This window comes from Chrysemys picta, chromosome 2 (assembly GCF_011386835.1).
Source record: "Chrysemys picta bellii isolate R12L10 chromosome 2, ASM1138683v2, whole genome shotgun sequence".
In the NCBI taxonomy this organism is placed as follows: Eukaryota; Metazoa; Chordata; order Testudines; family Emydidae; genus Chrysemys; species Chrysemys picta.
The window spans coordinates 118276148-118297950 of record NC_088792.1 but is presented as its reverse complement, the minus strand read 5'-3'; the positions used below and the strand labels follow the sequence as shown (position 1 = coordinate 118297950).

General features: G+C 44.2%; 1 protein-coding gene across 2 annotated transcripts; it reads left to right on the top strand.

Annotated features, from left to right (window-relative positions):
- Positions 1–474: 474 nt before the first annotated feature.
- LOC135981462 (interferon alpha-inducible protein 27, mitochondrial-like) lies at positions 475–7469 on the top strand. Of its 2 annotated transcripts, XM_065584109.1 has the most exons (4): positions 475–589; positions 1347–1555; positions 4669–4815; positions 7294–7469. In XM_065584109.1, the coding sequence occupies exons 1-4, from the start codon at positions 567–569 to the stop codon at positions 7314–7316; spliced, it is 402 nt and encodes a 133-aa protein (XP_065440181.1). In that variant the 5' UTR covers positions 475–566; the 3' UTR covers positions 7317–7469. The 2 variants fall into 2 exon arrangements, with proteins under 2 accessions (XP_065440181.1, XP_065440180.1); XM_065584108.1 differs by lacking the exon at positions 475–589 and having other exon boundaries at positions 1344–1555.
- Positions 7470–21803: the final 14334 nt, after the last annotated feature.

Below are 21803 nucleotides of genomic sequence, written 5' to 3'. Positions count from 1 at the left end.
CCTGATATTCTATGATTCAAGCAGGGAACAGACAGAGAGCCCAAGAAGGTGATGGAACTGAGTGGAAAGCAGACCAGGGAATAGCAGCAGCAACTATTAAAGGAAAGCAGTAGGTGGCTGCTGTTTATAGGTCCCTGGGATAGGACCCAGAGTAGTGGGTGGGCCTGGATCCCCCCACTGGCCACTGGGGAAGTGGTCTATGGCATGAGGAGTGGTAAGGCTTGTTTAGGGGCCCAAGTGAAGAGCAGGACTTAAAGGGACACCAGAGAACCACTGAAGACAAATAGTCTCCATAGCAAGCCCTAGGGGCAGTGCTCAAAAACAGGGCAACGACAGGCTTTTAAAGCTAGTCCAGAAGGGGCTGAGAACTAAGCCCAGAAACAAGGCTGCAGACACTAACAAGGGCATGGCAGTCATTATTGTTTATATAAATCTCTCTGTTTTTTCATCCATTTCACTCTTTGTGTGACTTAGTCGGAGGGCTGAGCTACTGGAGATCCACCTGATGAGGGCAACAGCCGACAGGGGGCACCATGAGCAGACAGAGAGTTCAGGTTCACACCTAGATGACAGGACACACTCACAAGAGGTGAGGGGAGATTCAGAGGTACTTTGTGCTGGCCCAGACACCATACTGCCCATGTGCCCACTACACATACACAAGCACATGGGGTATGCCTTTTGTTTTTGATAAACTGTAACCTACCAAGTATATACAACTAAACTAGAGAAAGACACTCTTATTCCCGAGTGTCGACATGGGGAGTTCTACTGGTATAATTCTGCTGGTAAACTTCCCTGTGTAGACCAATCCTTAGTTTGGGTTGTAAGTTCTTCAAGGCAGAGAATGTCTTACTCTGTACAACACCTAGCACAAGGAGTCCTGATCTTCAGAGGGGCCTCTGAACATTACTGCAATACAAATAATAAACAGCAACAACATAGAGACAGACAAAATCAGCATACAAAAGTTTAGATTTATCTGATCTCTTTCCAAAGCGGATCCAAGGGGAGGGAGAAGCTGAGTGAAGGGTCCACCCTTCCCTCATCCTAATTCCTAAGAGTACTTTATGCATTTGCTATATGTCCCTATACATATAATGTAGCTCCAGAATGGAGTCATGCAGTTATACTCTCCCCTCCTCACATATTTAATGTATTATATCAGGGTGTGAAGCAAAATAATCAAGGAAAATCTTATCACAGAAGGGATTCACAGAGCTGTGATCATTTTCCTTTCTCAGTAAATGGAAACTGCAGCAGCTTAAGTTTACAGTTTCAGTTTCATTTCCTTCCCTGTGCTGAATCTCTCTATCTCGCTTTCTCTTCCCCCGCCCGCCCAGCAGTATTTACAGGACACAGGCTCTGCCCAGGAGCTCATTTCAGTCCAGAAAAGCAGAAGGAAGGATGGCTGACAAAAATGTGCACGAGGCTGGTTTTACCCCAGGTGGGATAAAAGGAGGATCAACTGGCTCTGAGATGATGTCCAAAGAGGCGAGGAGCCATGGAGGAGGTGTGCCTTCTGGAGGACCTACTTCTACCCTACAAGAAATGGGTATGAGTTGGAATTTCTTCTTTTGCATAAAAAAGAAGTTAAAGGCTACTGCACCTTAGAGAGGAGGGGTAAAAAGAACCTAGTATTGATTAAACAATTCTGCCCTAAAAAATAAGCTCTGCTAAGTATTCTCTTCTCACTTACAATTTTCATTGAAGTAAAAATGATTGACCAATATAACTAGGGCCCTACCAAATTCATGGTCCATTTTGGTCAATTTCATGGTCATAGGATTTCATTATATCAGCTATTTAAATCTGAAATTTCCTGGTGTTGTAACTGTAGGGGTCCTGACCCAAAAGAGAGTGGTGAGTGGGATCGCAAGGTTATTGTAGTGGGTGGCGGTATTGCCACCCTTACTTCTGCGATGCTTCTGGTGGTAGCTCTGAAGGCAGCGACACGGCCAGCAGCAGAGCGGAAATAAGGATGGTATGGCATGGTATTGCCACCCTTACATCTGCACTGCTGCCTCCAGAGCTGGGCCTTTGGCTAGCAGCTGCCACTCTCTGGCCACCCAGCTCTGAAGGCAGCAGCACAGAAGTAAGGGTGGCATGGTATGATATTGCCACCCTTCTTTCTGTGCTGCTGCTGACAGTGGCACTGCTTTCAGAGCTGAGATTCATTCAGAGGCACAGACAGGAACTGAAACTTTAGCAGAGAGTATAGGTTACAGTTGCAATGACTGTGTCATTTAACATGCTCCAGGAATATTCAGGGCTGGGGGCTCTGCTCCACCAATATTTGGAGCTGGGTCTCTTCCCCGGTCCTGCCTGGAGCGGGCCCTGCCCTGCCCTGCCCGCCGCATCCCTGCCTGGAAGAAAGTGGCACACGCCTCTCCCCTGCCTGCTTGTGCTGCCGGTGTTGCACATTCCTACGCGGAGCGGCTCCCGGCAGCAACTGCTGTCTGCTGTCCCAGGGTCCTAGTGCCCCCCATCCGTTATGGCAGGGCAGGCTGCCCTTCCGCCCTAGCCCTGAGCCTCTCCAATGCCCCAAACCCCTCAACCCCAACCCCATCCCTCATCCCCCCTGCACCCTAATCCTCTGCTCCAGCCCTAAGCCCCCTCCTGCATCATGAACCCCTCATCCTTACCCCTGCACCTCCCCACCCCCAAACTCCGTCCCAGAGCCTGCACCCCTTACCCCCTCCTATGCCCCCATTCCCAGCCCAGAACCTGCACCCAAACTCCGTCCCAGAGCCTGCACCCCTCACCCCTCCTGCACACCCACCCCCTGCCCCAGCCCAGAGCCTGCACCCAGCACCCAAACTCCATCCCAGAGCCTGCATCCCAGACCCCCTCCCTCACCCAAACTCTATCCCAGAGCCTGCAACCCTCCTGCACCCTAATCTCCAGCCCAGGACCTGCACCCCAGACCTCCTCCCCCCACCCAAACTCCCTCCCAGAGCCTTAGGCAGGTGGGGGGCGGAGTTGGGGGGGCAGGTTCTGGGCACCACCAAAATTTCCACAAACCTGCCACCCATGCTCGGGGCAGCATGTCTGGCTCTGTGTGGAGCAAAACATGCTGCTAGGAGCCTCATGGTAAGGAGTCTGGGTCTGGGTGGGTTGGATAAGGGGTGGGGGCAGTCAGGGGACAGGAAGCAGGGTGGGTTGGATAGGGGGTGGGATCTCGGGGGGGTGGTTAGGGGTGGGGGTCTCTGGAGGGGGCAGTCAGGGAACAGGTGGGGTTGGATGGGGCATGGGAGTCCCAGGGTCTGTCAGGGGGCAGGGGGTGGATAGGGGTCAGGGCAGTCAGGGGACAGGGAGCAAGGAGGGTCCTGGGGGGCAGTTAGGGTGGGGGGTCTCTGGAGGGGGTGGTCAGGGGACAAGGAGCTGGGGGGGGAGGGTTGGATGAGTCGGGAGTTCTGGGGGGGGCCCTGTCAGGAGGCAGGGGTGTAGAGAGGGGTTGGGGCAGGCAGGGAACAGGGGGGGGTTGTATGGGTTGGGAGTTCTGGGAGTCCTGTCAGGGGGCGGGGAGTGGTTGGATAGGCGTGGGAGTCCCGGGGGCCTCTCTGGGGGCAGGGGTGTGGATAAGGGTTGGGGCAGTCAAGGGACAGGTAGGGGGTAGGGTCCTAGGAGGGCAGTCAGGGGACAAGGAGCAGGGAGGCTTAGATAGGGGGTGGAGTCCTGGAGGGCAGTTAGGGGCAGGGGTCCCAGGAGGAGGTAATCAGGGGACAAGGAGAAGGAGGGGTTGGAGGTTCTGAGGGGGGCAGTCAGGGGGCAGGAAGTAGGAGGGAATGGATGGGGGCAGGGCAGGGGCGGGGCTAGGGCAGGGCGGGGCTCCCTGGGTGCACACCCTAATGAAATGTGCTGCGCACGCCTATGCTCACTTGCACCGGTGTTCATTGGAAACCTTGCTCATTAACATTGTGTTTTAACCTTTTCCCCCTGGATAAACATACGCCCCTCACCTTTAACCCAGCATGGACATTTGCAGGGGAGTGTTTCTGTCTGCAGCAGCAGCTGAACGGTGTCCAGTGTCACTCTGTTCTAGTCAGTATAGGCTTTTATACCACACTCATCACCATGTACCTGAGCACCTTCCAGCCGTGCATAAAGCTCCATGACTACGCATGTCACATGTTGTTTGTTCTCTCATCCTCTCTCCCAGGGGGAAAAGTGCAATATGCTGCTCTATATTTTATTCTTATAAGCACCTTACACTTCGAGTGGAAGGTGGTGGGGCTTGTGATGGCCCTTAGTTCTTTATTGTAGAAACCTCTATTGAGCCAAACGAGTGGTGGTGTTAGCACTTCCTCACCCCAGAGCTTTAGTTGATCTTTTACATCTGAGGACCCTTACTTAGAGATGCATTACATGGCCCCTGCAGGATGTTACACCCACATTGCGATGGAAATTTAGAATTGCTTTCTAAATAGGACGGTGTCCTTCCACCCTGGAAACAGTAGCACTGAAAAGGTTGCACATTGCTAGTATTCTTGCATATTGGTGGAATGGGATGAGTGACTAGCCATCTCTTTGCATTTATTTTTGATATCATTATTTGAAACATTTGGTGGAATTTAAGTGTTTTATAGCTTTAAAATGCCATACTATCCCATGAGACCCCTTCCAGCCTGGAGATCATTATCAACATACTCTTTGTAACTGTTGTAGGTGCCAAAAGCTCAACCCATTCATCAGGTTTCACCCCTAGTGGGATCTCCAGTGGAACTAAGGCATCTGGAATGATGTCCCAGGAAGCTAAGTCTCACGGAGGAGAAACACCAAAGGGTGGGACAACATCCACCGTCCAGTCTGTCTGTAAGTGAAAGTCCTCATATTGTTTATAATTCAGTGAAAGATTCATTCATTCAGAAATGTCATCTACTTTAAAATGTCATTATATGAACAGGTGTGGCTAAGCAAAGCCGCTGCATTTGAACAATGTTTCTCCTGCTTGTTACTTGATATTCAGTCAGGAGCAGAAATTGGAAAGCTGCTGGAAAACCGTAATGCTGAGAGTGACCTAGCGCTGACAGCAGATAGTGCATTACAAAGCGTGATATTTGCTATGGCAGAAAAAAAAGGCCAACAGAGTTTTGGGTTGCATATGCATTGGCATCAGAGGGTCTAATTCCTCGATGGAGCCATGCTCACATTAGAGAATCTGTAAAATTTTCCACTGTTGCTAATACTGTTTCCACTGCACTGATTTCTCTAGAAGTCCTAGTAGAGTTGGACTGCCAGCTACTGCTGGCATTTTTACACCATGACATATAACTCTGCTCGCAGCGGGTATAATCTACACTGTTAAAAATAGTGGTAGCAGTCAGTGAATCATCTACAGTAGAACTCCCAACATTGCTGAAACCAGTGCAGATGAGGAAATTATAACAATGATAGGAAATGTTTAGAAAAATTCCCTGATATAGAAAGTGGCTATAGAAAATGGGTTAGCTGTATCTGGAACTCTGCATTCATTTCTGGCATCTCATTACCAGAAATATATTGACCAACTGGAAGTATAGACAAATTAAAAGTACTACGACATTGGAAGGAGACTGTAAACTCTTTAGGACATGGAATATATCTACCTCTGATTTGTACAGTGCCTGGCACAAAAGAGTTTCAATTCTGCATGGGGCCTTCATTCAGGTGCTACAAGAAAGAAAAGGAGAAAGAGACTCTCTACAAATACTAAAAGAATATGAACATACTTAGACACATTTAAAATTACACTGGACAAAGTACATAATACATCCACCATAAAGAATTATCCTGCAATTATTATTATTATTGATAGTATACATTATGTGGATTCTGGTAGCATCTAAAGGTCCCAAATCAAGAGTGGGGCCCTATTGTGCTATAAAGTAGATTATAGGATGGTATGAACAGACGGAAGGGGGACAGGATGAGTTGATAGGAACATGGAAAAAGGAAGGAATGTCATGCTTTGGATTCTAGGTGGATAGGCCTGGTGGTTGGAGCAGTGGTCGAGGCCAGATGTAGAGTTGAAGGCAGCACTGAAACCAGGGTCCAGGGACAGGCCATGGATCAGAATGGGGGTCAGAGTCCATAGCAAGCCAAATCAGGATCATGGTCAGATGGAAGCCGGCTGAAGATCAAAGCCAGGTTGGAATCAGTCCAAAAATCTAGGGGGCAGCAGGTGGATGCAGGGCTGGAGTAGAGTCAGAATAGGCCATGGACAAGGCTGAAGTGGGCTGGAACAAGGCTCAGGTAATGCTGAGGCAGGGACAGGGAGAGGCTGGAAGCTGAGGGAGTCTGTAACACTGTGAGGCAGCAGGAGGTTCTTAACCAAGTGGCGCTGCTGCACAGCCTAACTTGCAGCTCTGGCAGTGAGAGTGAAATCCTGTATCTGGGGGGTCATCTGACCCTGGGCCCTGCCCAGGGATACGCTGCTGTAGCATGCCTGAGGGATGAGATACTGCAGGCTCTGCTGGAGGGATGAGTCATTGTAGCTGAGTGAGCAGCCCTGGAATGGTTGCAAGTTTGCCTCCCAAGTAAGGGAAGGACAATACTGATGAGGGAAGGAGGAGAGAGGAGGAAGGAAAGTATAGAGGGGAGGATGGAAGGCTCGGAGTGAACTTGCAGCAGTGGGAGAGGCTTATAGCAAGTAGCCAATCAGCAAGGAGTAAAACTTGCCCAGAAACTTTCCTGAGAAGATAATGTCCAATGACATCACTGTCCAAAAGTTCCAAAGGAGCTGTTGCTGCTACTGTTACAGCCTCCACTGCCCACAGGCTGACTGCCTGGAGGTTCTCTCTCCCACACCCCACATGGCTGGAGGTAGGAGGCTGGCTGCACGAGTCCTGGTTTCCTGACTGGCGGTCCCTGGAAGGTCTCCGGAAGAGGAATCTCCCTGCTGGTTTGGGGGGAGGGGAATCTGCACTTAGCCACAGAACGTGGGTAACACTGCAGTGCAACCTACTTCTCACTACGCTGCCAAGTTGCCTCAGCCAGCCTGGCTGGAGGAACTAGTCCTAGGAGTGAGGATGTAGTTCATTCTCTATAGCCCATTCATTACTTGGCTTTCCTGATGAGACTGCCAACTAGGGCACTAATAATGGTGGTGGGTGTTGTGCTACACTAAAAACTTGACTTAGACCTCCAACTCAATTTACATAAGTCACTGAGTAATTTTCAGAGGGTTATGCCTGGGCAGGTTTTGAACAGCTGATCAGCTGTCAAAGGCAGCTATCTTCCATAAGTTCCCCTTAACGTAAACATAATTTAAGGTCATTATTGTTTATATAAATGTCTCTGTTTTTCTTTTAGCAATGGGTGGTAAAGGAAAATAAAATGAATAAAGAAGCATTGCTCAGCCTGCCAGCCCTGCAAACACCACATCTCTGGATGACACAACTGGTGACCTTTCCCTGTCCCCCCACACCTTGCTGATATGAAGTGTCAGAGCTTTAACATGCAGAATAAAAGCTTTGTGCAGGAAATTAGATTTTTCCAGTTGTGTATTAATTATTCATTAAGTTAATCTCTCTGTTGTTGGTATGGAATGCATCCACCAAAGGCTTTTTTTCCCTAATGGAGCTTCTGTGAGTCTGGCCAGTGAGTTTTATGACTTTCTGAAATACTCTCAGAAATGTAGGCACCCCCAGATTTCTGCTTGGCCTGCCGGGGGGAGGGAGAGGTGCTTTGTCTTTCTCCCACTGCACCTGCCCACCCCTGTCCCTGGCAGCTGGGCCAGGCAGGGAAGAAGGGGCAGGACTAGCCACTTCTCACGCCGGCCACTCCAGGTCACTGCTCTGTGCAGAGCGGTGGCTGCTTGCGAGAGCCTGACTGGGGAGGTGGTGGCAGTGGCAGCGGACTGTCCCCCTCCCCCCCCTGCCACCCAGACCTGGCTGCCAGGGACAGGGGCTGAGTGATCCGGAGTCCCCTCTATCCCCCAGCATGTTTCCAGCTCAGTCCCTGTCCCCAGCAGCTGGGACCAGGCGGGGGGTGGCCTACCTCCGCTGCCACCTCCCCAGCTGGGCTCTCAGGCAGCTGCTGTGCTGCACAGAGCAGTGACCTGGAGCAGTCAGCTTCAGCCATGTGAGAGGCGGCTTCATCCCATTCCCAACCTGGGCCCAGCTGCCATGGAGAGCAGCTGAACATGGCTGGGGCAGGCACAGTGGGAGAAGGACAGAAGCCTCCCCTCCCTGTGCAGGTAACTCTAGTGGGGCGGGGAGAGCACTGCGGCCCCAGGCATGTTGGGGGCAGGGTGGTGGTGGGGGATGTTCCTGGGCAGAAGAGACATGTGGGGCGGTGACACGTCCTCCCCTTTAGGTTGTGCCCACCTAGTATGGGGAGGCAGGAGCCTATGACATTGCAGTAAATTTACAGTCAGGATTACAAGTTTAGAACATAGGAACAGCTAACTCAAGGAGGATCGTGGATTTCTTATAGTCACTTTACTACACTGAGTTCAAATATTAGGGCTGCCTTCCTTCAATTGCCATACAAGAAAATATTATAGTGTCATGTTGTCATCAGGAGATATAACAGCTGCCTGACACTATCTTGATGTGATACTGCATCAGCATAGGCTACCACAATACCAATGTAACGTCGATCTGTAATTCCTGTAGTGAGACAATATTAAATCATAATGTAACTAATGCCCTAGCTGAAAGAATTCAGATCAATTTAAGTGTCGACATGAAATAGCCATGAAAATCAGGCCCTGTTGCAAGCAATTCAGTATCTAACATAAGTGTATCTATGTTTTCATCTGTCTATCATTTATTTCTAATGTGCAAAGTATCTAGGCACTCCACTCAAAACTTAGGAAACAGCAGTTTTGTCACTAAAAGATCAAAATTACTCCTATACATTTTTGTAGGACATCTAAGAACAGCCCAGAAAGACACATTTTCTCTTGTGTAGGGGAAAGCCTTATCTCAAACAACTCACGTCCCTAACCTTTAACCCATCATTCACACTGGCTCACTGCTCCGCTCATACATACCTTCTCACTGCCTGCCCCCAAATTTCTGCCCACCTCATACATATACTCCCCTATTCCTACTCCCCCACCCCTCTCCACATATTATTGCTCCCTCACATACATATTCCCACAATCTTGTCCTCCACATACATATTCTTCCCTACTCCTGCTTTCCTCCCATGCTCTTGGTTGGTCACTCTTCCCTCCATAAGCCTTACAGAGCTTTTCTTCCTGGTCATCCTCACATCCAGTGGGAGTGGGGGGTGGGGTGGAGAGAGAGACTTATATCAGAAAGAATTGAGTGTGTGTGTGTGAAATCTTTACTTCATATTCACCCTGAATCCCAAAAGGAGGGAATTTACCAGGAATTCTCACTAGGGTACCATCATTCCCTCTCCCCACCCCGAACTTAGGGGATAAGATCCTCACTCCTACTTCCCTCCTCCTATAGTTTGGAGGAGTTAGGTCTCTGATGCTACAGGCACTAATTTAGCACAGGTGACCTCTGTCTCAGGGCACCAGCATTCCCTCCCCAGCAGCTTCTTGCCAGTGTGGGAAGTGCTGAGGGGAGGGAGTTTGGGGGAGGGAGCCCTGTGCGTCTGTGTCACCGTGCCTCTGTGGGTCACAACTGAGAATACCAAATTCAGGACAAGCTGCTGAGAAGGAGGGCAGACTCACCCCCCCCCCCCCCGCAAACTGGTGGTTATTCTTCCATGAGATATACTAAACCAGCAACAAAAGTAAACTTCTGTCTCACCGCACTGCCTAACAAGAAGTCAGAAATGCAGCCTCCTTAGGCATTCCAGTCCTGGATTCAACACCCAGACACTGGACTTAGTGATGAGTGGTTATTTAAAACCAATTTCATCAAACAAAAGGTTCTTCTGATCCCAAAGGGCCAGCCACATACCCAGGTCATTATATAACTCAGATCTTACCCAATAAGCATGCTGTTGTCAATCCTTTAGTATCTAATATCTAAGGGTTTATTGAAAGAAAGAAAGAAAGAAAGAAAGAAAGAAAGAAAGAAAGAAAGAAAGAAAGAAAGAAAGAAAGAAGTGAGAGTTAAAATTGGTTAAAGGAATCAAATACATAAAATAATTGCAAAGTTCCTGGATCAACATAGTCCAGAGATTTAAGCAGGAAAGAGGCAAAATGGAGCTGTTTCCAGGGCCTTTTATAGCTTCTGCCAAGTGAAGGGAAACCCATTGTTCTCACTGTAGAAAATTACAGGGAACAAGATGGTGTTTGGAATCACATGAGCATGCATGCTTTGCTTAGTCATAGTAGAATCCATCACAGGAAAGTCCATTAAGTGTAGATAGGCGTCTTCCAGGGTCCATGGTGAGTTCAGTGTTCCTTGATGAGCCATTTGACTTGAATAGTCCCTTCAAGATGTGCAGGCTAAATACCTTGTGGATGTTACCACATGAGCAAACATTTGAAACACAGGTACATAGTTAATATTCATAACTTTAAATACAAAAATGATACCTGCATACAAATAGCATAATCATATTAAGCAAATCATAACCTTTCCATAGACACCTTACTTGACATACTTTGTGCAAGATTTGTTGCAATTATATAACAGTGGTAGCAACAATGATCCACACGGTCATATTTTAATTTGATAACATCATAATCTGCGTGCATCACATGCCCCTGGGACTAGCTCTGCTCCCTCCTTATTCTTAGGCTGCTTCCTGAGCTGACGTTGAGAAATTCTTCTTGGCCCCAGTTACAGCTACTCTAGAATAAAATACTTAGTCAATCAGTTGCCTTGGCAAAAGGAGGGGAGCTTGGATGAGGAGGAGCTGAATGAGTGGCAGAAGGGGAGCCGCACTTACTGTGCTGCAAACAGATTAAAAATAAGCCTCCATTTCAGGAAAGCAGCTGTATTAAGAAAATCACTGAGGCGTATGCTTAACTTTAAATCACATGACTTCAATGGAACTTAAGGATATGCTTAAAAGTGAAGTATGGGGGTATCTACAGAGCAAAGAAAACCCCCTGGCTGGCCCATAGCAGCTGACTCAGGCTCGCAGGGCTCAGGCTGCAGGTCTGTTTCATTGCTGTGTAGACTTCCTGCCTCAGCAGGAGCCTGAGGTCTGAGACACTCCCACCTCGCAGGGTCCTAGAACCCGGACTCCATCCTGATCCTGGAAGTCTACACAGCCGAGAAACAGACCTGAAGCCCGAGCCCAAGTCCGCTAGCATGGGCCAGCCTGGGGTTGCCAAGCCTCCAGGATTGTCCTGGAGTGTCTGGGAATTAAAGCTTAATCTATAATTAAATATTATGTCATGTGACGAAACTCCCAGGAATACATCCAGCATTGGCCCCCTAGGCCAGCCGGAGGTTTTTCTTTGCTGTGTAGACATACCCTATGTGTTTAAGTGCTTCCCTGAATAGGGACACACCATCGCATGGGGGGACCATTATGTTGTTACAAGTTCCCTGAATTCTATGAAATCATGTTACTGCCTAACATCAGAATGATAATAATAATAATATCTTACCTTTATATATTCATCTTAAAGGCTCCCAAAGTGCTTTACAAATTGTATGGAACCACATCTTCCCCCTCAAAAATGCAGCCACTTTTGACGGAAAAAAGATCAATTTTTAAACCCCTAATTTATTAACTTTCCCACTCCCCTAACCTCAATACTCCTCCATGCTTTTTACATTGAATCCCCCCTCATTTGGATTGAACAGCAATATAGATTTTAATGACTGTGTTTTATTGCATGTTGATTTTGTTATTGTTACACAGCATCCTCAAGCACCTTGTTATAACTGTCATAAGTATTTAATTTTAGTATTAATGGTGCACTGTAATATTCTACGGAAGAAGACTAACATACCCTATTGAAACTGAAGCAGGAATTTAAGTAGGCCTGTATATTGGGCTTTCAGGTGCCCCAGAAACTGTTGTGAGTCCACCAAGACCAGAAGGTTGTGAACCTGAGCAACAAATCACGGGCAGACTCCCTCATTTGGGGGTTCAGATATAATTTATTCCATTTGCTCCCCACACCCTACCAATGTGACTTCACTCTCCTCTGGGGTGAATCTCAGCCAGCTAGTAGCTTTTATCCTGCACAGGAGCCCCGATCACCATTAGATGCTGGGTAAGTTGTTCAACCAAACTGAAAACATGAAGTTGGATGCTATCGGCATAGGAGTCTGGGATCTGCAGGAGTCTGTGTTCCTGGAGTTTTTTCCTAGTTCTTCTGTTGTGGTTGGTGAATTCTGACCTTGCCTGAGGTAGAGGCAGGTGATTTCCCACCCAAAAAGGGGCTTCTCCCTCCTGCTGCAACCTCCCAACACTTCCCCTGACACAGCATCCCCCACTGTGATCTTCTCCTTCTCTCCTAACCTGGCTCCACCAGTCCAGCCCTCCTCCATCCTTCTTACTGCAGCAACACAACCCTCCTTCCTCTCCAGTAGAACAATGCCATCCATCCACTGCTTCCACCTACCTACTTTACTCAGCCATGTGAGTAGCTGCCTGGGTAGGATGCTACTTTTATCCCTGCCTCACATTAGCAACTCAAGGAGGGTTTGTTGGTCTTGGTGAAGGACCCCTTGCTTGTGCTGGGCTTGAAGTAGGGCGGCTGCCTTCTAATGACGTGTACCTAAATAGTTCCAGATTATGGAATTTACACATTGGGCCTGGTTCACCACTGCTTTGCACCATTTGTAGTTGTTTACACCTGTGGAAGGGAGGACAAAGGGGGCACACAGAGCTGCCATTTTGATATGGTAGCATTTTACATCCACTGAGCACAGATGTAAATGACTTCACCAGGTGCAAGACAGTGGAGAATCAGGCCCGCTGTTTGCCAATTTTTACAGATCACCATTGCTGCAGAGCTCTGGAAATGGAAGCTTAGGGCTTTATTAATTAAATTTTTGGGCGTTTGTCACCATTTTTGTGGATCTCTAAAATTGGGCGTTTGGGGCTCTTTTTATATATTGTAATGAGTAATCTCTTTGTACTGTTTCCTAGTGCACTTTAACATACTGCTGTTTCAAACAGCACAGCATTAAAGTGTACTAAGGAACCTTTAACACACACCAGCAGGATTTACACAGACCAATTAATGTGTAACACATTAGTGAGCTTCAGCAATCACACTCCCTAGTGCGTATTCCGGTTCTGTGTAGTCAAGCCCTTCGATATGAGTCACCATTGCCGGTGTTTTTCCAATGTTTTTGTAGATACACACTGATTTTTTTTGTATGGGGTGTTTTATTGGTGTTTGTCGGTTAAAACCTAACATCAGAAGCCCAATGGAAGCTCCTTCTTTTGGATTTTACCCCTTTTGCCATCCTTTCATCTTTTTAAAAACCCAGAAAATTAACCAATTAACTAAAACCAATCAAACCATGAGCTGCAGCCAGTGAACATTGGGCACAGCCTGGAGATGGGGATGAGCCAGTCACTGCATGGATGGAGTGGAGTGGGTGCCTCTATGGTAGCTTTATGTCACCCAATGATTCCCCTATGAAGGGGATATATGGAAGTCACCTAGTAAGCTGCCAGGGAGCAGCCAAAGATCTAGCCCATACTGTTATACTGGTAAGTACTCAAACATCAGGAAATGTCAAAGTTAAGGCTCAAGGTCCAATAAGTCAATACAGATATGTTAATTTTATTCTTAGACTAGTCCAGTATAAGTGTACAATGACAAAAGCATTACAAGATGCTACATTTGTGTAACTAAGGTGTTAGACAAAGAATTGTATTTTTATTGTATTATCTGAGATATAATATGTGATTATATCATTAAAGAAAGTTATTTGTACATGAGACAAGAATCACATTCAGCTTTAACTGTGGCATTTCCTGACCTTTGAGTGCTTACCTCTGTAAATTTAGTGTTACATGAATGTAGATTTAAAAAAAAATTATTATAAGTGAGTTTAAAAAGTGGTATTTATGCAAAAAATCTTCATCCCACATTCTTTAACTTTCCAGAACTTCTGTTATTCTTGTGCCCCTAGTTTTGGATATTTGTGACTAGAACACTGGATTGGAACTCAGGACACCTGGATTCTATTCCCGGTGCTGCCACTGGCCTGCTGGGTGACCTTAGGCAAATCACGTCGTGTCTCTGTGCCTCAGTTTCCCCATTTGTAAAATGAAAAGATTGCTACAGACCTCTTTGTAAAGTGCTTGAGATCTATTGATGAAAAGCACTATATATACAAGTAGGATTAAGATGTATGCAGAGCAGCTTTGTCTCAGATGGAAATGTCTTCAGCTGCACTTGATTGCCGCTTGCTGAATCATCCTTAGTGGATATAGTGGATCAGAATAGAATAAGATGCTTCCCTCTGAAAGCCTTACTTATCCCCCACTTAAAGAAATTGGACATGTTTATTTAAAATAAAATATTTTCATTTTAACAGAATATAAGTTACATTGTTACCAAATACTAAGTACAGAAGATAGCATAATAACAAATATAGCAATCAAAACACTTTGTGTCTCTCATTCAATCCTTCAGAACAAAAAATGAAAGAAAAAGAAGGTGAAAGTGCTGTGTGATTACCAGAGCAATGCACTAAAGCAATATGCTACAGGAAGCGCAGAGCTTTCTGTAAGAAAATCAATTTCTCCCATGGGATGGGGTCGATATTTGTCTGACAGGACAGTATACAGGCAATTTAATAGCATTTTATCCAAATGAATCCCTGTCTTTTCCCCACTGCCCTCACAATTCAGGAGCTGGATTTTTTATTAAAATGGATTTTTTTTCCATACAGTTGGAAAATATTTATAATTCTGAAGACACTAGTGGTCTGTCTGAAAATCACTCCGCGCTCTTACTCATTACTGGAGTGGTAGTTCTCTCCCAACATTTTTGTTCTAATTAGTTAACTCACAGATGCTGTATATAAAAATCGCTTTCAGTTACTCTGAAAATATGTTCTTTGCCCAGATACATTTTGAACCACTGGTCACCTCTTAAGGAAATAAAAACAAACAAACAAAAACAAACCAAAAAAACCAATAGGCAGAACCAGGAAGTTCAAAGTAACGAGAGCTGGAAGTGTTCACATTGTAATGACACATTATGCCAGAAAAAGCCCATTTCTCGAGAAATGAATTATTCACAGAGACTGGTTGTCCAGTTTATCTGTTTTAATAACACTTTATTATTAAAGCTGAACTGATCTTATTAGTGAATTTCGGGGTGAAATAAATAGTAATGAACAAGAAAACCTAATAAGCATAATTTCAAGGATGGATCTTCATAGCTGTAAGAGGTTAATATTGTGCCCCAAAGGCTATTGTAATCCAGCTGCAATTCTCACTCATTTAGAAGATTAGGGGCTGATAAGCAACGGTCAAGCCTTATTAGAACTGACTGAGGCAAAAGGAAACTCTAATTGGATAATTTAATCCACAAGGAGACAATAAATACCAGCATTATGGTTCAAATGTTATTCTTTTATTGATTGGTTAATCTCCTGCTGCATGAAATTTCCACAAATTCTTATTGCAGGAAAAGGACTAAAATCTAAATTTGAAATCACTAGTTTACTGCTGCCATTTTTCATAAGATCCATTCTCCTTCTGTTTTGTTGAGACATCTTGTCTTAACCCAGGAACTGTGTCATGTCATAGAATGGAAGCTCACCCCTCCCCTGAGAGCTTAGGTACAGCTCTGGAAAGAGAAAACGTTAGTTCTCAGCTCGAGTATTTCTAAGTACACTAAAGAGATGTGTCAAAAAAACCACTGTATAAATTAAGCCAAAGGATATGCCTAGGGCCAGTGGCTAAAGTGGATAAAAATAGGAGTGGGGGCTGCCCACTTCTATGGTAACATACAGCTGTCCCAGGTGTTGTCATGTGGTAAATTGCCATTGCATCATCTTGTGTGATGAGACATGGCACAGGGAGGAGAATGGGAATGAGGGAATAAATGTTTCTGAAAGGAATCCATGTTCCCAAGCAGGCTAAGAGCCAGTCACACAAAAGTGTGTGTGGGTATCTCTCACTCTCTCTCTCACACACACACACACACACACACACACACGTACGTGTGTAGCTGTTTAGAATAACATCCCCCGATCTCCCAGCCACCATCTCACAACCAGACACTCCACTGTGGAGTGACAGAAGGGAAGAGGGAACGGGCTGGAATGTTCTGCTTCTCCTGGATTCTGACTCGGGTGAGGGAGCCTGGAGCACAGCGTTTCTTTTCCCTGGAAGGGAGACAGAAGGGGAACTAGCAAGATATTGTTCTGGAAAAGAGAAGAGGCAGATAGGATACTTCCAGCTTGACTAATTCTTCTTTAGTTAAGTGCCAGCGCTGAAAGGAAGGCTTAGAGCACCATAAAGTCTGCAGCCAGGCACCCGCTCCCCATTGTGATCCCACTTTGATTTTCCCACATAAGGAGTCCCCATTTCACTGGCTAGTGAATAGATGGAAACAAGAGGAACTCCTGAGGAGCTTCACCAAGCCCCAGAGACAGAGAGGAGGGGGGAGGTCTCACTCTGTATTTAGCAGATGTGCTGCACCCTTTCTTCCCATCACTTTAACCCTTGCCTAAGGCTAGAACTTGGACTAGTTAGTGTGTTAGCTCCAGGACATTTTGTTTTAATAATTTAAGTGTCAAACAATTTAAATATTAAAATGCAGTTTGAGGTCACAAAAGCAGCATTAATTCAAAATAAACACTTTACATTATGCTCCGTTGAACAGCACTCACTCCTACTTTGTGGCTTTATTCTGCTTTCAGGTTTGAATGTCAGCAACCCTTGTGGCTTTTTGTGCCTCTGTCATGTCCCTGCCAATATGGCTGGCCACTGGATCTACTCCTGCCCCATCCTCAAAACATTCCTCTGTGATGAGGTGCAAGGATTTCCTGTGGAGCTGTGATCTTGTCCGGGATAGTGGCAGTCCGGGATAGTGGTCAAAGCCAGAGTCAGGAACTAGGAGTGAGAGTCAAGGCTTGGAGCTGGAGTCAGGAACCGAGCAGAATGGAATAGTGCTGGAGCAAGGCTTGAAACAAGGCAGGAGATATCACAGCTGCGGGCATAAGTGTGGACCTGCTGTTGCTGCTGCTGGGCATAAGAGCATGCCTGCTGGTTCCCCTCAGCCAGTCAGGTGGTTCTGGGTAGCTCACCTGTGTTCATAAGTCTGCCTGGTGACTGAGCTAGCGAGGCCCAGGCTCAGCTGCAGGCCTTCGCTGCTGATAGACTTCTCTGCACAGCCTCCTAACTTCCCACCCCTTCCACCAGAAGGACACCAGTTCTGCTGTATACAGCCCTTCCACACCCATGGTGTGGGGTGGAAGATTCACCTCTCATTGCCAATCGGACTGACGTTTATACTGTGATGTGGTCACCTGTCCACTTGGAACTGACCAATTTATCATAGTGCCCAGGAGCCCTGGGCAACCATTGTGCTAAGTGCTGTACAAAGCCATAACAAAAAGATGGCCCTGTTCTAAAGAGCTTACAATCTAATCGATTGAGGCTAGCAAGCTCCTTTCCCATAGTAACAGCTGACTGGCCTGCTTCATAGTAGGGAGTGAAAGGGCCTCCACCTCATTAGAGTCTTCTGGTCTATCCAGTCTGCCTTAGTACGTTTTATTGTAATAAACCTTCTTTAACTAGAGCAAAAGAGTGTAAAATGCTGCAGGCTGCCCATAAATCACCATTCTTTATGGATTAAAGCTTTCAAGGGAAACAAACAAAACTAAACATACAGCTTTTTATAAAATTGCAACTATGCAATAATTACAATGGTTTAATTGTATTTACTTATACAAGTATTAATAATTGTTAGTGTTTACGTTTATTAAAATAAAAAAATTCACTCTAACATTCTGAAGAAAATGAACATTAAATTTAGGCTTGGCAGAATTCCATTTTTTTTAAATAATTTTGACAAAATATCAATATTTAAGCATTTTTTCAATTTTTACCTATTTAAATTTTCACAGTTGCAGGAAATTATGGGGTATCAGGCAACAATTAGTTAATGACAGATTTTGAGATTCAATAAGTTAAAGTTTTATAGTTAAAGCACATTATTTTGACACATGATGTTGACAAATATGCTGAAATCAAACTAATAAGTTATCAAGCAGTACTTTTCTTACTGTGCCTACATTTCAATTATTGTCCATGGAAATATTTTTTATTGGTTTCTGTGTATACAGTGAAATTGAGGTTTACCAATATTTACTGACAAAAATCTAATCCTTCCAAGCCTAATTAAAATGTAATCTCCTAGTTTAGTGTTCATGTAACAGTAGTGTTGTTTTATCAAAAATAAATCTTGTTTTGTTTATTGTGTTAGTCTATGTAAAAACAAGTGTTTGAATGTCAAAAAAAAAGTTTTAATGTCATAAATCTACATAGAAAATATTACCACCAAGGAAAGAATTGCTCCCCACAAAATTAGTTCTTAAAATTGAAAAATATTGCCTTTCAGTCTTTTGCAATTGGAATTTTCACCCAGCGAGATTTTAGAGGCTAGTTTTAGCCTAGTTCTGCGATTTATGTTTATACATAAATGCAGCTCTGATTTTAATTGCTACCAACTTCTGATACCTGGTAGGGGGTCTTACACATTTTGTGTCCCAACAGACCATTTACTTTGCCAAGAATGGACACAGTTTCAAGATTTATACTTCTTCAAAGGAGGAAGTATACAATAAAACATAATATGTTCCGTGGCTGTGAATGGTAATGTCACCACAGAATGTTGGGATGTTTCACATCTTATACTTATATCTCTATCACAGTCAGTGCTGTACTGCTTTAGTCTTATTATAGGAATAGGTTTTTAATGGAAATAAAATATCAAATCTGTTCAATATTGTCTCAAAGCTCTGATATTACTAACTAAAAGTCCTAGATACCAGTCTCATCACTATCTTAATTACACATTCATTTTTTCCACTTTAATTATTTAAACTGTAACCATTCTTGTGGAGGGATCCACTCTGTAATGGGACAGGAATGACTCCTTGCTTTAGTGTTTAAAGTAGAGTTTTGGTGTTTTTTTAACAAACGTTTATTAAAATGCAGTATGAAATAGGAGTTATTTCCAGGAGGGTAAAATGCAGCATAAATCTAGCTATAAGAAAATACTATTAAATGTTAAACAAATATAATTCAATAGATGAGTGAAGTTGCCTTTTGAACTAAATATTTGGCAGAGCTTTCAGATAAAGATCATGGGTCAAAATGTCCTCTCTTGTGAAAAAAAACCCAGAGGAATCGAAAATATTCTCAAAGTCACAGGCCAAACTCATGTTGAGTAATACATTACTCCACAAGTATTCCCGCAGAGTTCTGCCAATAGCTGCCCCAGCTCCTTTAGGGTCTGTTGAAAGAAAAATTCTGTCTCTGCAACATGCAGTTTATGATCTAACCTGGTGTGTGTCAATTTCGTGAAAAACAACACTGTAAATAAGACCACCACACTTAGAAGATAGGTTTCTTAGGGAACAAAATAATCAAAGGGGTCTCAAAACAATTTTAAAATGTTTGATGTCTGCTTTTCAACACATTTATTTCATAAGTATTTGACAGTTTGTGTTCAGGCAATTTAATAGTACACACAAACCACCTATCATCCCTTTTTGCACTAGGTGCAAAAGGAGGGCTTCTGGGTGCCAATCTCCCCTTCTTCATCACTGCGAGCAGGGAGTGTGTGGGGGAGAGTAATAATAGGAATCATGTTCTAGAGAACAGTACTTCGTTGGCTGGGAAATGGACTAAATGTGACCCAAAATAGTCTCTAATTTCTATGGGCTAGTTTGTGCCATTTGCATAGAACTCTGAGCAGAGGACGGATTGTTTAGATTCATAGATTCTAGGCCTGGAAGGGACCTTGAGAGGTCATCGAGTCCAGTCCCTTGCCCTCATGGCAGGACCAAATATTGTCTAGACCATCCCTGATAGACATTTATCTAACCTACTCTTAAATATCTCCAGAGATGGAGATTCCACAATTTTAAACTGAATACCCTGTAATCTATTACAGAATTACCCGCTACACTATACTTCCAACTCAGTTGCCATTTGCCTTCACTGGTGGATTGAAGTATTCCCTATGATTTCCACAAAATATCTTAACATATCTAGAAACCAGAGATTTGGTCAAGGGAATAATTTTGTACAAACTATCTTCTTACACCCTACTCAGTGGAGGTGATCAATTACTTTTGACTGAGGCAAAACTCCAAATGACTTCCTTGGGAGCTTTCTCTGAGTAAAGAGTGCAGAGTCAAACTTTAGAAAGGTAAATATTGAACATGAAAACAGATACAATACAAGAAAATAAGGAAGCAAGAGAATGGGAAGGAACAAATGCGGAAACTGTAAATAACCAGCTTTGAAATCAAACAGGCAAGATTGAATAGAAAAATAAGGAGAAAAGAATATAAAGCAAGATATTGTTGTAGACTTGAGACCACAAGGAGAAAGCAGGAGGAATGGAGACATGGCTAAGATTCTGATCCAGAAAATATATAACCATTTGCTTAACAATAAGCACATGCTTAAGTGCTGTCAGAGTAAACTTAGGCAAGTATTTAAGTTCTTCGCCTCAGCCTGGTGGTTGATAAAGGCCTCTGGGTAGGAGGACCCAGCTCTTGTAAAAATATCACAAAGGAACTTCTAGCAGAATTATATCTTTCAGAGTATAAATGTAGATTGGGAATTAATATCAAGAGTTAAACAAATGTCTCACAACACAGTTATTGTTTTTCTTTCTATTGACTCAGTTATATCAATCACACTGTGTGCCAGTCTAATGGGGAGCTTTTACAAGAGAAGAATATGGAATAATTACTTTATATTAATCATCATTCTTATTTGTTTTTCCTTTTTACGAATGGCACAGATTGTGTTAATATTCTGTGCAGTCCCTGGTGCTTTTTATGGTGAATTTTACAGGGTATAGTTAATATTTTAAGAACTAAGATACTGAAAATATTAATATATTACACCAATATCACTCACTGTGCATATAAATGGTGTAAACATACAAAGAAGCTAATGGTATTACAATTTTCAGATAATCTATTTTAAAATTGCTGACTTGGAAAGTGTTTGTGAGATTAATAGCATTGAAAACATCTAGAGGTAATAGGATTACAATTTAATATTAACTAAGTGTTTCTTGGGGGTTTGCTTTAGCGATGTCTCATCTCTGGGATCTACTGTAGTAATTAGTCTGTAGTGGCATACAGTGGCGATGCATGAAAACTGCAGCTTTATCATGCTATAATTAGGCTTTCCAGTTCTCAGTTTGCTGTTATTTATTTTTAATGCCTGACATAAATAAAGCAGGGTGCAATCTGTGTAGTGTCCCTCCACATTGGGCTGCTCAGGGAGGGACTGTAATTCCCTAAAATACAACTCCCCATCAGCTCCAGGTAGCTGCTACTTGGGTTAGTGGTTCAATGCCACAATTTGACCCACAGAGCCAGGCAGATGACCCAGTGGATGTGTTATGGATTTTGTATCTCTTACATCTGTGATTCTCTGATGCCAAGAAACATTACAGAAGCGCTTGTTTGCTTGAGTAAACTGTTAAAGATTATATAACCCAAATATGTTTAACACTTTTACCTTTCACTTTTTCCCCTATTTTTTCCTGCCACTGTTGCTAATTGAATATATTCAAGTTACAAAGGATTTGCTTCTTCCAAGCCTAGGTTCCCATCCAGTGTTGGAGAATATGGGGATTTAGTTCAGTTTCTGTTAAAACATGCAGCAGTTGTGTAGTTTCCCTGTTGGATCTGGGACAGCGTATTATCTCTGGGGTGTACCGGACTGAGCTGAGTCTGAAATACTGC